This window comes from Harpegnathos saltator, unplaced genomic scaffold (genome assembly GCF_003227715.2).
Source record: "Harpegnathos saltator strain DR-91 unplaced genomic scaffold, Hsal_v8.6 scaffold202, whole genome shotgun sequence".
NCBI lineage: Eukaryota > Metazoa > Arthropoda > Insecta > Hymenoptera > Formicidae > Harpegnathos > Harpegnathos saltator.
Window position 1 is genome coordinate 2317862 of NW_020229987.1, and position 18299 is coordinate 2336160.

Here is an 18299-nt window from a genome sequence, read left to right on the forward strand (position 1 = left end):
GTATGTATGTATGTATGTATGTGTGTATGTATGTAAATATATATGTACATGTATATACATATACAGGGTATTTGAAAGCTTATCCTCTTGTCGCTTGCGCTCGCTCGCTCGTCGTTCGCGCTCGCTCGCTCCTCGTCGTGCGCGCTCGCCTATTGTTACTTACGGTTGCCTCTCGTCGCGCGCGCTTGCCTATCGACGCTCGTTGACTTCGCCTATACCAAATGTCTACATGCTTACCGCAGCCGCCCAGCGCTCTCTACGCGCTCATTGGCTCACGTGTTTCAATTAATAACTCGATAACTATTGCCAATTTGACATTATGGTACATGACTTTCCTTCTCAGCTACATTCAATCTATCTCCAACTTTCATCTGTATGATAAGCTTTCAAATACCCTATATATCCATCACACATAACTCCTGTGTTTTCACATTACTTTTTAACATTATATCTACCGACTATTTTAATAACCTACTTCTACCAGAGCGGTTAAAAAAAATAACAAATTTTTTTTTAATATTTGACGAAAGTGGAAAATATCTACTCGTACAATTTTTTCAATATTAATTAAAGATATGAAATGCACCATTATAAGTGAGGACAATTTTTATAAGAAACTAAATATCAGTTATTTTGGTAGTTCTAATGTTAAAAGAACATAATGAAATTGAAGTGTCAATAATATATCTTCCAAGCTAGTTTCGAATATTTTGATATTTTACATAACGCTTCGCTTCGCGGCATTTATGGTATAAAGAATCCATTAATTTTTCTTTTCTCTCCTTCCATAATTATTAGAACAGCCTTTAGATGTTGAAATATAAATTAATATAAATTAATAGACCAGTTAGATCGGATAGATTCAATGCAGTCAATAAATAACGAATAAAGATATTACTTGGTATGCAAAACGCAGCGTAATTATCTAGAAATATATCGACTGCACAGGTGTTAGTGCAATGATTAATTGTTGGTTTCCTGGAAATAAGATGATATGAATAAGGTAAGGTTACAATATGTTTTTGCGCGAAATGTCGCACTTGAAATATGCTGAGTTAATGAGAAGGTTGTGTAAGAGACGAACGTTTGGAGAAATAATCATGCGGAATTCGCATAAATGTAGAGACTTACATAAACAACTTATCGCTTTAGAATCGCATATAAATGTGCGACGATAATGTGCGAATGTGGAAAATGTTGTAGAAAGATTTCTTTCTGGGATATACATATTTCTCGTCCAAACTGGTAAAATCTACCGTCGTTAGTAATAATTTGTAATATATCGATAATTAAATAAACATATTATATTGTATATTGAAAATAATTAAAATTAAAGATATAATTCGCGACGTAAAGGTCAAATTTACTTTTATTCTTCTATTTTTCTTCTATAATATCTATGTTTTGATATTATGCAATATGTTTAAAATAATAAAAGTCAATATAAGAGTGCAGCAGTTCGTTTTTAAGCGTATAATAGTAGTACATTATGAGAAATCACGAATGAAATTTGAGCGAGAGTGTTAATTGGTCCAATACAAAAATACAAAAATATTGCTCATAGACCGTAAAACAATCTCATAGTTACCAAAAACCACGGTGGTTTGCGCCAAGGTACGTTTTTTGCCATATACGCTCCTGAGCTGCCGTGTTGACTACCGTGATATACCAGATATGTCGGTAATTACTTTCCGGTTTTTGTAACAGATGTCACTAGCCATAAGTATGCAATGTTATGATTTGATACATATGTCATTTTATTCTACTGACATTAACCTCAAAACTACACAAGTTACATTCCGCCAAAATAACAGCGTTATAGATTAATAATTTTTTGAAAATCGAGTTTTGTGCCTGAAAACGTGCATTTGCGGCACGCATTACTTTTCTTGTCAAATCAAAAGAAAAAAGCCGCTGAAAGTCATCGTTTGCTGGTAGAGACTTACGGTGAGCATGCTCCAACCATAAGAACATGTGAAACGTGGTTTCGACAATTCAAATGTGGTAATTTCAACGTTCAAGACAAAAAACGTCCTAGTAGGCCGAAAACGTTTGACGATGCGGAATTGCAGGAGTTATTGGATGAAGACCCAACACAAACTCAAAAACAATTGGCAGAAAAGTTGAATGTGAGCCGAGTAGCAATTTGTGAACGATTACAAGCGATGGGAAAGATCCAAAAGATGGGAAGATGGGTGCCACATGAATTGAATGACAGGCAATTGGAAAATCGAAAAATCGTCAGTGAAATGCTGCTTCAAAAGTATGAAAGGAAGTCATTTCTGCATCGAATAGTAACGGGTAGTGAAAAATGGATTTATTTCGAAAATCTCAAGCGAAAAAAATCATGGTTATCACCTGGCGAAGGCGGCCCATCGACTGCAAGGCCAAATCGCTTTGGTCGCAAGACCATGCTCTGTGTCTGGTGGGACCAGGTTGGTGTCGTATATTATGAACTGTTGAAACCTGGAGAAACAGTTAATACTGATCGCTACCAACAACAAATGATCAATTTGAACTGTGCATTGATCGAAAAACGTCCACAATACGCTCAAAGACATGATAAGGTGATTTTGCAGCATGACAACGCGCCGTCTCATACAGCAAAACCAGTCAAAGAAGTATTGAAATCACTTGAATGGGAAGTTTTATCGCACCCGCCGTACTCTCTAGACCTGGCTCCATCCGACTACCACCTTTTCGCATCAATAGGGTACGTGCTTACAGAGCAGTACTTCGCCGATTTCGAAGAAGTTAAAAAATGGCTCGATGAATGGTTTAGCTCAAAGGAGAAACAGTTCTTTTGGAATGGCATCCATAAATTGCCTGAGAGATGGGCAAAATGTATAGAATCAAATGGCCAATACTTTGAATAAATATATTTTAACTATCCATTGTAAATAACGTGTTTTCTTTAGCGAAAAAACCGGAAAGAAATTACCGACATACCTGGTATACACGCGAACCAACTAGTTGGAGGGGGGCACAATTTAGAGTTCCGCTATAATCACTAAACCGATGCAGTTCTGAGTGGTCTGAATCGATTCTTTGGGTCTAAATTAGTTAATAAAACTGTATTTATTTTTGCTTTACGTATCCTGTGAATCGAAATACTCTAGTCCAAAGTTCAATTTACGAAGATTTCACGTTCGCTATCGCTAGCATTATTAAAAATATCCCATCGAAAATGTCCATCTCACATTTCTTCTGTTAGAGGCGTTACGAACCCATCGTCAGAAGCGCCACGAACGAGTTCGCTCATTGTCAGAAGCGCTATAATTCGAAAGTTGTATACGAGTGTGTTTGACATATGTAGTGATATTTGAATGCTACCAGAAAAAGTGGTGATCGCTGATTAGCTTATAAGAAAAGCCGAACGAGAAAACGAGGAAGAAAGAGAGGAAATCAAGATATGCATAATATATGTGACGGAATTTTACTGCACATTAGAACAGGTAAGTAGGTTGGTTATTGATTGTTGATCTATGAATGAAATTTATTCTTTTATTTTATGTTTCATTATTATACGTATTCTTGTAAATAAAACAATAATATATTACGTCATATTGTATGTTTGACATTTACAGGCAACTGCATTTGATTTAATATTTACACATAGCTGCGTTGGGACATTACTATTGAGCAGAAGCACAACATATTCACTATCAGGTAACATATAATACTATAAAATATATCTTTTATTATTATATGTATTTATATGTATTTATTTGCCCCTAACGAGAATATATTATTTCGTACTGTATATTTCACATTTTCTAATTGCAGCGTTGGATCATATTTATTATTAAGCAGAAACAGAATCGATAGGTCACATCCAACCACCACATAAATACACCATCTAAAAGATTTCTTTTATATATATTCTTGCCCAAACAAGAATATGTTATTTCACATTGCATATTTTATGTTTTCAGGTTGCTGCGGTGAAGACAAACAGGCAGAATGACATATCGAACCCTGCAATCTGAAAATGTGAAATATATAATATGAAATAATATATTCTCCTTATAGACAAATAAATAGAGGAGAAAGTGATAATATGGAACCCTGCTGATATTATGGAACCCCTCAATATCTGAAATTTTTTGAGCTGCACTCTATGGGCGACAGCTGAAACTTGTTTATTAGGTTACCCTTTGGGCCGTTAAAGCGCTAGATTCACTAGTTCTGTTATCGTGATCGAATAGTAAGCATATTTCTCTTTCGTTAATTTCCGAATGTTTGAAAGGTATATAAAACTATGTTTATTTAAAACTATTTATGATTAATAGATAACTTTTAAAGCCAGACACTTTAAGTATAGAGTGTAATCTAAGTTTCCTACGTATTTTATAATATTTAGTCCTCTTTGTTTTGCTGCAACCAGTATTGTTTTTAAAGATGATGATGTTTGCATTATGGGCTCAGAAGATGCTTTTAATATGGACCCAGGTTCCATATTACATACACGTTTTAAAAAATTTGGTTATATGCGTCTATAGGTGCCACTATTGCCACGGAAAACTATAGACCCAACACCACCAAAGAAAAGACAGGCTTGGGATAAGGCTAAAATATAAGAGGCTGTTACTTTAATCAGAGAAAAAAAGATGGGGCTTAAGAAAGTAGTTAAAAGATTCCGAAAACGATATTGCATAGACTGGTTCAAGAAACACAATTGTCACCCGAAGACGTTGTTATGAAGAAGCTAGGAAGAAGGCCAATACTTCCTGAAAATCTAGAAAAGGAACTTGTGGAGTATTTATTTTTGATGGAATCGAAGTATTATGGCCTATCAAAAGGAATATAAGTATGATATATAGTATTTTGGAATATGCTTTAATAAAATCATTTGGATTTATACTTAAATACATCGCATAATATTATATCGCATAATAATTAAATACATCGCATAAGTAAATATATACATAACAATATTCCATTTCGCTTTTTATTTATAATGATACTTTCAAAGAGACAGATCAAGATATATCAAACAATAAAATTAAACAATAAAATAAAAATATACAAGCGACGATACATTGGCTCGAATTCGATCGCTTGATAAATATATATTAACATAAATAATTAAATGTTTATTACGCATGGGAGCACGTATTACTTTTATGGGTTTTGTATCATAATTTCCTTTTCATGCCATGTTTAAACGCAATGTTCATCGATGATTGATTTTGTTTATTATGTTTAATAAAAAATTATTATTAATCATAATTTTGACTTTACAATCTTCCTTCGATGTACATACTGGATGTTCCTATATTCGGCATTAACGCCAACTAAATAAGCATTGTTTTTCGTTAAACGGCAGCAAATCAGCAAATCAACAAATATTCATGAGGGCCTCCTTAAAATTTTTAATATAATGATAATGTAATGTAATGTAATGATAATAATTTTGTATAAACAAAATGACAAAATTCAGTTAATACCGATTTAAAGTTTTCTTTCTTCAATGTATTACTTGTCAAAATTTTGCAAGAAAAAGATACTAAGTTAAATTCTCTGCTAAATTATTAAATTATTATTTAATCATTAAATTATACGCATGCTTTTTTCATTGACTTCTCAACTTAATTATCGTCTGCACGTGCATATTCCAATAAATATCAATTTACACATTAATGATATAAAAACCATGTCGCGTTATAGATCATATCCGAGACAGAGTGCTGCGTGTTAATTATCATTGCTAAGACGTCAAAAGCGGGAGGAGAGACGGTAGACGGTGACTCTCAGAGATCGGTTCGAATATGCAAATCGAATATGCAACAAGTTCCGTATTATATAAAGCATATGTGCATTCCCATTAATCGCTTATAAATACGCGGTTGCACATTCGATGCAAGACAGTCTTATTTGAGACCAAGAGTTTTAAATATACTTGCAGAACTTAGAATGAAGATTTTGTTGATTATTATGGGTGTACTGGCCGTTATGGTAAGTGTCAAGCAATAAAGCATATTTGTGATTCACATATTTATATTCGCAATATTTCGGTGTCTCATTATTACTTCTTACTCCAATAACCACTTGGCTTATCTTTTGCCGCATGCCTTTTGTGATTTGCATGTTACTTTTGACATTTTTATAGCAATAGTCAGAAAGCAAGGTACCAGATCTAGTGTTAATGTTATATCTTGCTCCAAGCATTCCGATTTGGAAATCAGACTTCTTATCAATTTAGATATATATTGTAAATTAAGCTAAAATCTTATTTATAGACATACATGTCTAACAAGGAATGCGTGAAGTGTGCGTCTTCGATTTCAACGAAACTCTGTATATTTATAAAGTAGTCACAAATAAAAAACTCATATTTTTTTTTATCGGCAATGGTTTAAGCTTAATGGGTGAAACTGCCCCTCAAAGTTTCTTCCCTTTTATGCTATCTCGATAATTATTGCAGATAGGACAAAACTTTTTGAACACAAACTGTATTATTTTTTGTGCTGTACAATTTAAAACATTTTTCCTATCTGCAGTAATTATCAGGATAGCATAAAGGGAATGAAACTTTGAGAGGTAGTTTTACCCCTTAAACTTGAGCCATTGCCGATACAAAAATATGTGACCCTTATTTTTGGTTATTCTACAAATATGCCAAGTCTCGTCGAAATCGGAGACACACACTTCGCGAATGTTCCTTGTATAGTGAGTGTAAGTGAGAATTTAAATAACTTATATAACAAGACGAGACGTTCAGTATGCTATAGGACTATGGTGTCAAGCAAATATATACATTAACTGACAATTCGAAATATCTATCATGAAAATATTTATTGTTTCGTTCTGAACAATTTTTCATGTCATTTTAGTACGTACTTTCATTATGCAAAAGCATTCTTGATACTGTGCCAACAATATGGCATAAAGTTCGCAGAAATAAGTCAGTGCTCTGTCGATAATGCTTTCAGTTGTGTTACATCTCTTTTTAAAATTAAACTTTAAGCTAAAAAATCTTTTATTTTTATTTGTTTTGGTCTCATTAATCCTGTTAGACGAATGGTTTCAACATCGAACGTTTGCGAAAGTTTCACCAAAACCTTGCAAAATGCAACGAAGTGTTTGGCGAGCCGATATGTAAGTATCTAAATTTAAAATATTTAAAGAATTATGAAACGAAAAATGAAATAAACCTTTGTTGTAATGATGATTCAATAATGGAATTTAATAATGGAACAATTACGAGAAACTAGCATGAGATCAGAATGTCTCTTTTGTATATCGAAGACACAACTCTATACTATATTATTAATAATCTATCATGTTTGCTGAATTTGCTATCATTACAGCTGAACACATCGTTGAAAATCTCTACTGCGCAGTGGAAAGAGACGGTCAGGTACATATATTTGTATTAAATACATATTAACTTGCAGAATAAACTTAACATCCATTGGGTTAATAGGATTTCATAATTCGGTGCACATTTTTTCTGGAAATTAATATGAAGCTGTCATAGTTATTAAAATGAAGCTTTTTTCCAATATAACATCTTCCTATTTCTTAAAACAATTAAATTAACAATGCTTGTACATATATGTACATTTGAAATATTCGAATAGTTACGCATCATATTAAGATTACTTAGTCGATTAATGATTATGCAATCTTTTGAATTTATAAGGATAATTTGTTTCACGTTCTTTTTACGTCTTGCAAATTGCATTTAAAGTAATCGTCCCATGACAATATTATTAAAAAGCTTATAATTATATAAAGAAACGAATAATATTATGTGAAATTGACTTTAAAAAACACCCTATTTTTATTGTTTATTGTTTATTCTCTTTACATTATTTGTTTTTTATTGTTGAATTATATGTTGAGCTAATTTAAAAAAAGATTGAAATATGTAAGGAATTATTTATCGATATTAAACGAATATCATATTAAGAAAGTAGACAATAATCATTTTCTTAATAAAAAGTATGTAATATGGTTCATTCACATATATAAGAAAAGATGTTATTTTACATAATACAGTCAGGCATACAAAATAATTAGACATACAAAATAATCCAATATATTCCAGTTGCTTAACTCCAAAGGCGAAATGATCCAACGAGAAATGTTGAATGCATATAAAGATGGTATCTCCGACACGAACAGATTGCTACAGGCAACAACAAAATTCAATAAATGTTACGACGAAGGTAATCGATTCTATTGGCGTATTGAATAATAATTATCGATATTATCGAATATTCTTCTAATTAAAGGGCTGCAGAGTGGAAATACCGGTAAGGAGCAAACGTTGAAAATAATTATGTGTAGTGCGGACACTTTGGATCTCCTCGACAAAATAAATTAAAAACATATCGCAAATTCTCTTCAGGATATGTTATACAAAATATGTTCTTTACGTTTTTTATCGAGAACTTTCAATGTTATTTTATGTACATTGTTTCTTTATTGAATTATATTGAGCTAATTTAAAATTACCAATTTCCATTATATATCGTTTCTTTATTAAATTATATTAAACTAATTAAAAAAATGTGTTTAAATTAAAGATTCATTTAATAATACTGAACGAATTCTATATCCTAAAGAGATAATCATCTAAAGAAGATATTATTGTTCCCAAATAGTTTTCCGAATTAAAACGACATGATATGCACAATGTATACACTAACTGTTAAGGGGGCTTCTTGTGTAAATGGCTAAAATAAAGGTGATTTTTAAAGATTTTTTATTCAGAAACTATTTATTGAAATTACTTGCACCTTTTTATACGATGAAATAGATGTTTGAAAAAGTAAAAAAAATTTTTGTAATGCCAAATATTATATACATATATATATAAATATAGAAGTGTGCTTCCAACCATTTGAGCAATGCAGGCATCAAACGGTGAAACGTCTAGCTCCGGCTATAGTAGCCTGAAACAAGCCAAAAAGATTTGTTCATTTTACATCAAAATATAGCGACTGTACCTAATATGATGTAAAGAAAGTTGAAATTGACAAAATTGTGGCATACAGAAATAAAGTACGATTTTTTTCATAAAAATCCACTTTGATTAAGCTATAAAAGTTATTAAAAGTTAAATTAAAAATATTGTTATGACAGGTACAGAGTCGCTGAAAAAAACATTTTGTTATAAGCATACGTCGGGTGAACATGATAAGTTAAGTAGTTTTTGAGCTACCTATTCCACCAGTTTAAAAAACGTCGTTCTGAGAAAAACGCGTTTAAAGTTTTCGTTCGAGAAAAATATTAGTGTTTAAATACTTACAGTTACTTTGAGCTAATCAACAATTTCAAGGCCGTATAATAAGCCTTCCGATTCCTCGAAAAACTGCTGTTCGATTTGCTGCAATCTAAGAGCTGCACGAGCTTCTTTGCTGCTGCTGAGGCTGGCTCACTCTGAGCGCTTGATTTGCGCGGCATCGTATGAATCGGCGTATTTTTTACATTGTGGTCCAATTTTTATTTCTAGGACATCCATCAACTTTAGAATGGCAAAATAGCCCTTGTTGAATAAGCCCGCGGCAATATAAGCCGCGATTTCAACGGTTTTTATGCCTGAGTGCAAGTGTTTGGGGGCTAAGCGCCAAACGATTGAGTTAAAACTCTCGTTTACGTATGCTCTCCCAACAGATTTCGACAAATCTTCATATATAGATTTTCAGTATAAGTTTTTCAGTAGGCGAAGCCTACTGAAGCATCATCTTTTTTCGTATACTGATTGTCTCTGAATTTTCGTTTTAACAGATGTGAATAAAGACGCTGATCTCCTCTGCTTTCTTTTCGTAACTGGTTCATTTTTATTCGTGTGCAAAAACTTTCGGAGCACTTCTACACGGATTAAAATCTAAAGCACGACTGAACAAGGCAATGTACATATGCTCTTACTACCGCTGAAATACTGCTTCTATCTAAACTATAAATGAGTCATACTTGAAATTTAAACTATAAACAAAAATATTTACTCGAGATAGTTCGGTTTACCTAAAGTTTAATGTGTTCCGAGGCGAATAATATTGGAAACCGACCGACCCGCTCTCACGTTTTCAACTAGCTGCTCGACGCGTAGCTCTAAACTTCTTTATAACTCCGATTAGAGACAAGATACTGATTTAAAACTTTGGGAATATATTCTCCAAATAGATAATTATAGATTTACATAAAAAAAAATCGATTTTTTGAACCGGTTACACGAGAATCCTTAATGTATTCAATTTCTTTCGCTTTATAAATAAAACTTACGATAAATCTGCTAATTAATGAAATTAAAACTGTAACAAAGAAAAGAACATGTTATTGGATGAGTGCAAAAGTTCGTGCGGAGTTTCAATAGATGGAGTTATAAGCGTCGTAAAGTGTTGTCATTAATACTTCCATCTACATATTATATAACGTTGGAAAGGTGACGTCTTCAGCTGTTATTAAAAAAAAAATCATTTGTTTTCATACAAACTGCTTCGAGAAATATCACTTTAAAAATGAGTATCGATAAGGTGCATTTACGGCATGTTATGCTTTACGAGTTTCGGAAGGGAATAAACGTTGCCGCAGCCGTAAAAAACATTCAGGATGTTTATCAGGATGAGCACCAGCTAAACGAACTGTGGAAAAATGGTTTGCTAAATTTCTCTGGTCGACCTTCTGACATTGATGACGATGTTTTGCGTACTTTAGTGCTCAATAATCTGCGAATTTCAACAGAAGAAGTTGCTACAGCACTAAACGTTGACCGATCAACCGCTTTTCGGCGTTTAAAAAAGATGGGATTCGATTTGAAGCTCGATATATGGGTGCCCCATTTGCTGACCGAGAAGAACAAAATCAAGCGAATTTCTGCAGCCGTTTCTTTACTCAGGCGGCTCAATAACGAGTCGTTTTTGGATCGACTAGTGACGGGCGATGAGAAATGGGTCCTCTACAACAATGTTCAGCGCAAACGGACATGGAAACAATCAGGTGAGCATGGTGACGCAATGCCAAAGGCCAGTTTGCACCCGATGAAGGTGATGCTCTCTGTTTGGTAGGATTGCAAGGGCATAATCTATTTCGAGCTTCTCCCCGCTAGCGAAACGATTGATTCGGACAAGTACTGTCGCCAATTAACCAATCTGAATCGAGAAATAAAAGAGAAACGTCCGATTTCGTCAAATCGCAAGGGAGTCGTCTTTCATCACGACAACGCCAGACCACACGTTTCGAAAAAGACGCTGCGCAAACTGAAGAGCCTGAAATGGGATGTCTTAACGCATCCACCGTATTCTCCTGATATCGCACCATCTGACTATCACTTGTTCCGGTCATTGCAAAATTATTTAAATGGAAAAAACTTTGACTCTTTGGAGGCTTTAAAAAACGGCGTCTCTTCGTTCTTCGAATCTAAACCGCGCAGTTTTTATGATCGAAGCATCCGTATGCTGCCAGAACGTTGGGAAAAGATTATAGAAAACGATGGAGAATATATCATTGATTGAATAAAGATTTTTGTTTGCCTAATCACTGTGTGACTTTTACTCACAAACTCCGCACGAACTTTTGCACTCACCCAATATTAAAGTATATTTATTATATTTATTCAGTTATTTATTAAATTTAATAATTCATTTGAATGAAGTGGCTTAATATAGTTTTGTTTAGATTTATTAAGATAGGAAATATTAACACAAAATTGTGGGATGTCTAAAAATTCAGCTAATTTTAATAAGATAATCAGCTAATTTTAAGCCTGGCTTTTCCCCTTTTTAACTATAATAATTTTCCAAATTTATGATATTTAAGTAAAAATATTTATATTTTTCAAAAGAAACATTCTGTGAAGGAACATTTTGTGAAGGATAACGAGGAGGCTTGTACAAATACACGCAGCTTCCGGAAACTTCCCTTCTCTCTCCCTTCAAATGCTGCAATAAATGCAAAGTATTCAAAAGAAACGCTTGATGAATCACAATGCCTCTCAGATTGTATATCAGCGATAGGATTTGTACCGAGTATAAGGGACAGTTATTAATTATTACACAAATTATTACATTAATTTTTTACATTAATTAATTATTACATTAATTATTACATTAATTATTAGACAAATTAATGAAATTGTTACGTAAGATAATTACGTAGATAGATAGTTACGTAAATTAAGTTATTGTCAACTCTCAAGCGCGGTAGTGTCTCAACGAGGGCCGCACCATATGCGCGTCCGTCACATCTTCGCCGAAACAAGGCGCGTAATACTGTTTGATTAAAATTTTAAAGCTGATGGAATCGTCAGTAATCCTAGAAATAACTATGCGTGTATTAATCGGTAGAATTCTGAAATTTTTAGAATTTTATAAAAATGAAATTGAAGAATTGGTTGCGTAACATAGCAAAACATCTTAAATTTAAACGATTTTTATATTTTGAGTTAAACTTAGATATTTCTTAATATTAAAAAATTTTTTTTAAATCTTTTATTTTTATTTTTATTTAAGTTTGAACGGTCATGTCTTAACAAACATTTTTGCCAAAACATGATACAAATAATCTTTCAAATTAAATTTCCCAAGTTGATAAACCACCAATTCTCGCTTAATTAATAATTGCGTAAACTTAGACGATGAACATATATTTTGAGTTAAAAAGAAGGCAATACTTTTTAAATATTTTTAAATCTTTTAACATTTTCTATTTTCACTTGGACCTGCAAATTCGTCGGTTGTTTATAGCATAATTGATAAATATGTAAATAAATTTACAATTAAACGATTTACTTCCATGCATGGTGAAGACTCACGACGTCTAGGAACTTCTGTATTTTCGGCTTTCTTCCTTTCAGGATTTGTTCCCCCGCATGATTTTGCGGTGAATTAATAATTCCGTAATATCACTTGTATAATATATTTGTGATTCGTCCAACATCCGGCTATAACAATAGGAGCCCTCGGTGTCGCTATTTGCGCTAAGTATCGCTAATTACATCGACCGAATGATAATTTAGACGTATCAAGATATGCCACTTTTGACGGAACGTGAGATCAAAATTGATGGTTCTTGCTCTGTAAATCTGCTTATTTTACTGTCTATAAAAACGACCGGACGTATTTGTGCATGACGCGATCTTCCAAAAGAAGGCCTAACTGCAAGAATGAGGGTCATCGTGGTACGAAAGGAGACGAAAGAATTAGAAAAGAATTAATAAAACCGTAGACAGCATGCAAAGATGAGGAACGTCGTTCTCTTCGTTTCGCTCGTGCTAACGACGAGTCTCTTTCAGGATGCCCAGAACGTAAATCTCATGATGCGAAGAACACGTGCACGTATTTGAATTATTTTGAATAAAGACATCGCCATTACTTAGATTTGGCCAGTCAGATTTGCTTGATAAAAATTTGAACTGAATTTCCCATAAATTAGAGGCTAGTTTAGTTAGAGGCTGAAATTCAGCGAACTCTCTCTCTCTCTCTCTCTCTCTCTCTCTTTCTCTCTTAGCCGTATTTCTTTTATTAACATTAAAATAAATGTCTGATTATCACTCATAAATACGTAGAGAAGTTGAGAAGTAAACTTTAAGTTACATGTATTTAATAATAAAATGATGTTACATAAACAACTGTAGCATGTATTATTTGTTATTAATACATAATCTTATATAAGAATATCAAGCTCTAAAAGTCCTTAATCTTTGCGTATCAAGATAAGAGAAAAATTTTAAATGTGTAACAGGAAAAAATAATATCTTCTGCCCCCTCTTTCGCTACATTTTAAGGCTCACTTCTCCAAATTTTAAGGTAACGAAATATTAGATATCATATTCAATCAAAGTATCTGCTACCATTGTTCACAAGTTTCAAATAATTCTCCGGTTCTATGTCCGCAAAACTGCTCAGATTTCAAACCGCTGAGTTCGTTATTGATTCGATAAATTCGATAAATGAAAGCATTTAACAAATATATTTCTCGAAATGACAATTTGCCTCGAACTTAGCTTCGAATTCAAGTCTCGCTTTGATTTTACTCCTGACATTAACACAGACGATATATCAGTGACAAATGGTGTGAATTGACGTTCTTTCTTTCGCAGAAAAGATTGACTTTTGAACAGATCAAAGAGATTTTCCAGACAGTAAGGAAAATCTATATGGAGAGAGTGAGCATCGATTCGAATACGTAACAAATATCGCACATGGGTCAATTTGTTTGTTGGAATCAAATTGTTCGAATTTCGCGTGACAATGTCGCCAAAGAAATCTTATCAGAATTTTTGATCATATTATTAACGTCCAAATTTAACTGTAACGAGCGTTCAACATTCCATTGACTGCAAAATTGGGTATTTACGAGGATATTAAAAACATGTATTAAATAATGCTCCAATTGATTTTCACACTTACTTTTATTGTATAAAAACATTTGTCGTGTAACGAAAACAACATGAATTTCCCGGAAAGCAGTCAATATTTTGTCGGTAATATTTTTTAACAGGAATCTCCTTAAAATTCAAAATGAATTTCAAGTTCAATATTAATAGAACAATACTCATTTTCTGTCACACTCTTGACTAAAATTATTTTATTCTATCTTATCTAAACTATTATTTCATTAGTTATATTTCGCTTGCGGTATTCGAGTAAGGTATTGATATTCACTGGCGAGAACGTCGAATCGTAATTTCCAAGTGAGAACAATTAAATGTTAGTAAACCTCGTCTGAATGAGAATAAGGCGATAAGCCTCTAATGTTTCATTCCAACCTAGAAATGGTCGACGAAGCGAACAAAGGTAACTTCGTACTAGGCCGGAAGCTGCAATGCTACTATATGCATGATGGTGATGACGAAAACAGTGAGTAAAATCTTCATAGGGCTAACAAAAATATTAGAAATTTCGCAAAAGGTATATGTCGTGCGAGTCGAGTTAAGACGCGTACCTACATTTATTTTTAAGTCAATAATGAAAAACCGTGAAAATGAGACGAATTCACGTCTCAGATGTTATTCACGCTCAGATGAGTGATCACGTGATTGATTGGACACTTCTAACACGTGCTTCTGTCCCTCCAATGTCCTCGTTCCCTAGCGTACCGCAACGAAATCCTGATCCTTTCCTTCATCTCTTGCCGAATAGACATCGATCGGCATATTTACCATTGCGGACTTACACTTGCATATATCCTTAGTTTATAATAGTCGTCGTAAGTATTTAGTAAATTTAGACCATGAATCTTGCTCCAAAATGCACGCAACTAGAACCTTCTCATATATCGCTGGCAACTTCGACCTGCTTCCCAACACCACCAACTGCAGGACGCTGACATTTATTGGAACTACCACAGCGGATAGCCACTACCAAGACTCACAATTCTTTGATCCTTACGGGACTTGGAAAAATATGATTGTCGAAGTATCGCTCTATCTAAATATCGATTTTATAGTAATAATCCGTGAAATGAACTTATACTTCACGGATAAGAATAAGAAATAAAGTAATTTTTAATGAGACTATGTATCCCAATATTTATATTAGGTGTACAAATAAGTTTCCGCCGTTTGACAAAAGATGGCCTCATCAAAAGGTTATGTTGAAATTGTCAAATGTAAAACGTAATATCGTAAGTTTGGACATCTGGTAACAACACAACCTTGAAGTATTAGTGACTCCGTATCAGCATCACATAATTTTTTTCGTGCGAAAATGTCAAGTTTTGTGCCGAATAAGCGTCATTTGCGGGAATTTTTGATTTACTTCTTTAATTTGAAGAAATCTGCAGCTGAGGCGCATCGATTGCTTGTAGAAGCATATGGTGAGACTGCTTTAAGTGAGAGAAGTTGTCGTGAGTGGTTTCAAAAGTTTAAAAACGGTGAGTTTGACGTGGAAGACAAAGAACGTAGTGGAAGGCTGAAAGTGTACGAAGACATGGAATTAGAAGCATTATTGGAGGAAGATTCGTACCAAACGTAAGAAGAACTTGCACTTACATTAGAAGTGACTCAACAAGCAATTTCACATCGTTTAAAATCGTTGGGAATCGTTAAAAAACAAGGAAATTAGGTTCCATATGAACTGAAGCTGAATGATGTTGAACGCCGATTTTGCATGTGTGAAATGCTGCTTGACAAGTATAAAAGAAAGGGTTTTCTGCATCGTATAGTCACTGGTGATGAAAAATGGATCCACTACGATAACCCAAAGAAGAGATAATCATAGGGACCACCTGGCCATGCTTTAACATCGACAGCCAAACCGAATATTCATGGAAAAAACTCGTGTTGTGTATTTGGTGGGATCAGCTTGATGTCGTGTATTATGAGTTGTTCAAACCGAGCGAAACCATTACTGGAGCTCTCTACCGAACACAATTAATGAGATTGAGCCGAGCACTCAAGGAAAAACGCGCCCATTACTACTCCAGACACGACAAAATTATTCTCCTACATAACACCGCTCGGCCACATGTTGCAAAACCGGTCAAAACCTATTTGGAAACACTTAATTGGGAAGTCCTACCCCACCCTCCGTATTCACCAGACATTGCTCCTTCCGATTATCACTTGTTCTGGTCGATGGCACATGGCCTGTCTAAGCAGCGCTTTACATCATATGAAGATACTAAAAATTGGGTCGATTCATGGATAGCCTCAAAAGATGAAGAGTTCTTCCGACGTGGTATCCGAATGCTGTCAGAAAGATGGGAAAAAGTAGTGGCTAGTGATGGACAATACTTTGAATAAAACGTAATGTACCGTTCTTTCACAATAAATTCCTAATTTTTGATAGAAAACGGCGGAAACTTATTTGTACTCCTAATAATAAACTTTCTTGGTTTTTATTCATACAATACATCGAAAACGTTTAATATGATATTTTAAGATCTGAAAGTTCAATAATCACAAATCTTAATCCTTTGCACTCGGATTCCCTTTCAGAGGATATAAAAATTTTATTATTGATTATACAAAATAAACTTATGTGAGCGTAAATTTTTCAGAAACATATTTTTATGCGGTGATATACCACATGATATGGTGCCATTTGAGAATATAAATAAACAAGTTTTAGACTGTAGTCCAAGAGAAAGAGACTCTCAAAGCTGAAAGCAGATCGTATTGAAGTATTGTGCGGCACAGATTGTTATCTGCACTATTGTAAGTCAGAAAAGTAGAATTGAAAAAGTAATATTCTTTTAATAAATTTCAGTTTGTGATTTCGTAATTTACAATTAGAAATTTCTGACCCATTTATTTAGTTTACAGAACAATGGTAAAACGAACCTACAATGCATATTGGTCACTGTTTCACACGTTACCACACGTTAGAAGACATAAAATTTTGACTTTTTTGTTATAAATATGTTCCTCAACGTCTAAAGATTCATATCAACCAAATATCATTACAATAAATTACTTGGTTTCCGAACTACACTACATTAATTAAATTACACTACACTAACTAAACTACACACATTTAACATAACATGATTCCTGTTTGCACATTTTCCTAAAAGAGTGCCGCTGAGCTGTTGGTAGATAACCCGCGAGATGGCTCTGAATGCAAAAGGTTAATATACAATGTGATTGGATTGTAAACATTTTTAAACTGTACTAATTATTAATTTATGTATTGATTATTTGAAGAAAAGAATGGGAATGGCATATCTGCCAGTTGACAAATGTTAAATACAAAAAGACATATCTTGCCATTTTTTCTAATATGCATCTGATAACATCGATACAAGGCTTATCTGTAACGCACAAATTATAAATATAATAATTATGTTGTGAGAATTCATATCCTGTTGGACTGATCTAATTAACGAGAATCAATGATAGCAACATTGACGTTCCCTTTATTAGAAACGAGAAATTCTTGACAGTAATTTCCAAATGCACATAAAATATCGTTAATAATATAGAATAATGAGCGTTTTTTCATATACTAAAAATGAAGACACTTTTTACTTAAGTTATTAAATTATGAAAACTATTACAGTTAAAAAGGAGAAAGCCAGGCTTAAAATAAACTGATTAGCTGATTAAAATTCGCTAAATTTTTGGACGTTCGTTTTTGGACAATTTTGTATTAATATTTCTTATCTTAATAAATAAATAAAACTATATTAAGCTGCTTATTCTATTCAAATGAATTATTAAATTTATTAAATAACTGAATGAACAAAATAAATAAACTTTAATAACGTGTTCTTTCCTTATTACATTTTTAATTTCATTAATTAGCAGATTTGCCGTAATTTTTATTTGTAAAGCGACAGAAATCGAACATGTTAACGGTGAATGTATACGTTACACATGTTTTAATTCGAAAAACTATTTGGGA

The 18299-nt window shown here is 33.3% G+C and overlaps 1 protein-coding gene across 1 annotated transcript; it reads left to right on the forward strand.

Moving 5' to 3' along the window:
- Positions 1-5828: 5828 nt before the first annotated feature.
- LOC105189919 (uncharacterized) lies at positions 5829-8719 on the forward strand. Its single transcript, XM_011152323.3, has 5 exons — positions 5829-5958; positions 7020-7101; positions 7314-7363; positions 8057-8177; positions 8244-8719. Exons 1-5 carry the CDS (start codon positions 5917-5919, stop codon positions 8333-8335), a joined length of 387 nt encoding a protein of 128 aa, XP_011150625.1. The 5' UTR covers positions 5829-5916; the 3' UTR covers positions 8336-8719.
- Positions 8720-18299: the final 9580 nt, after the last annotated feature.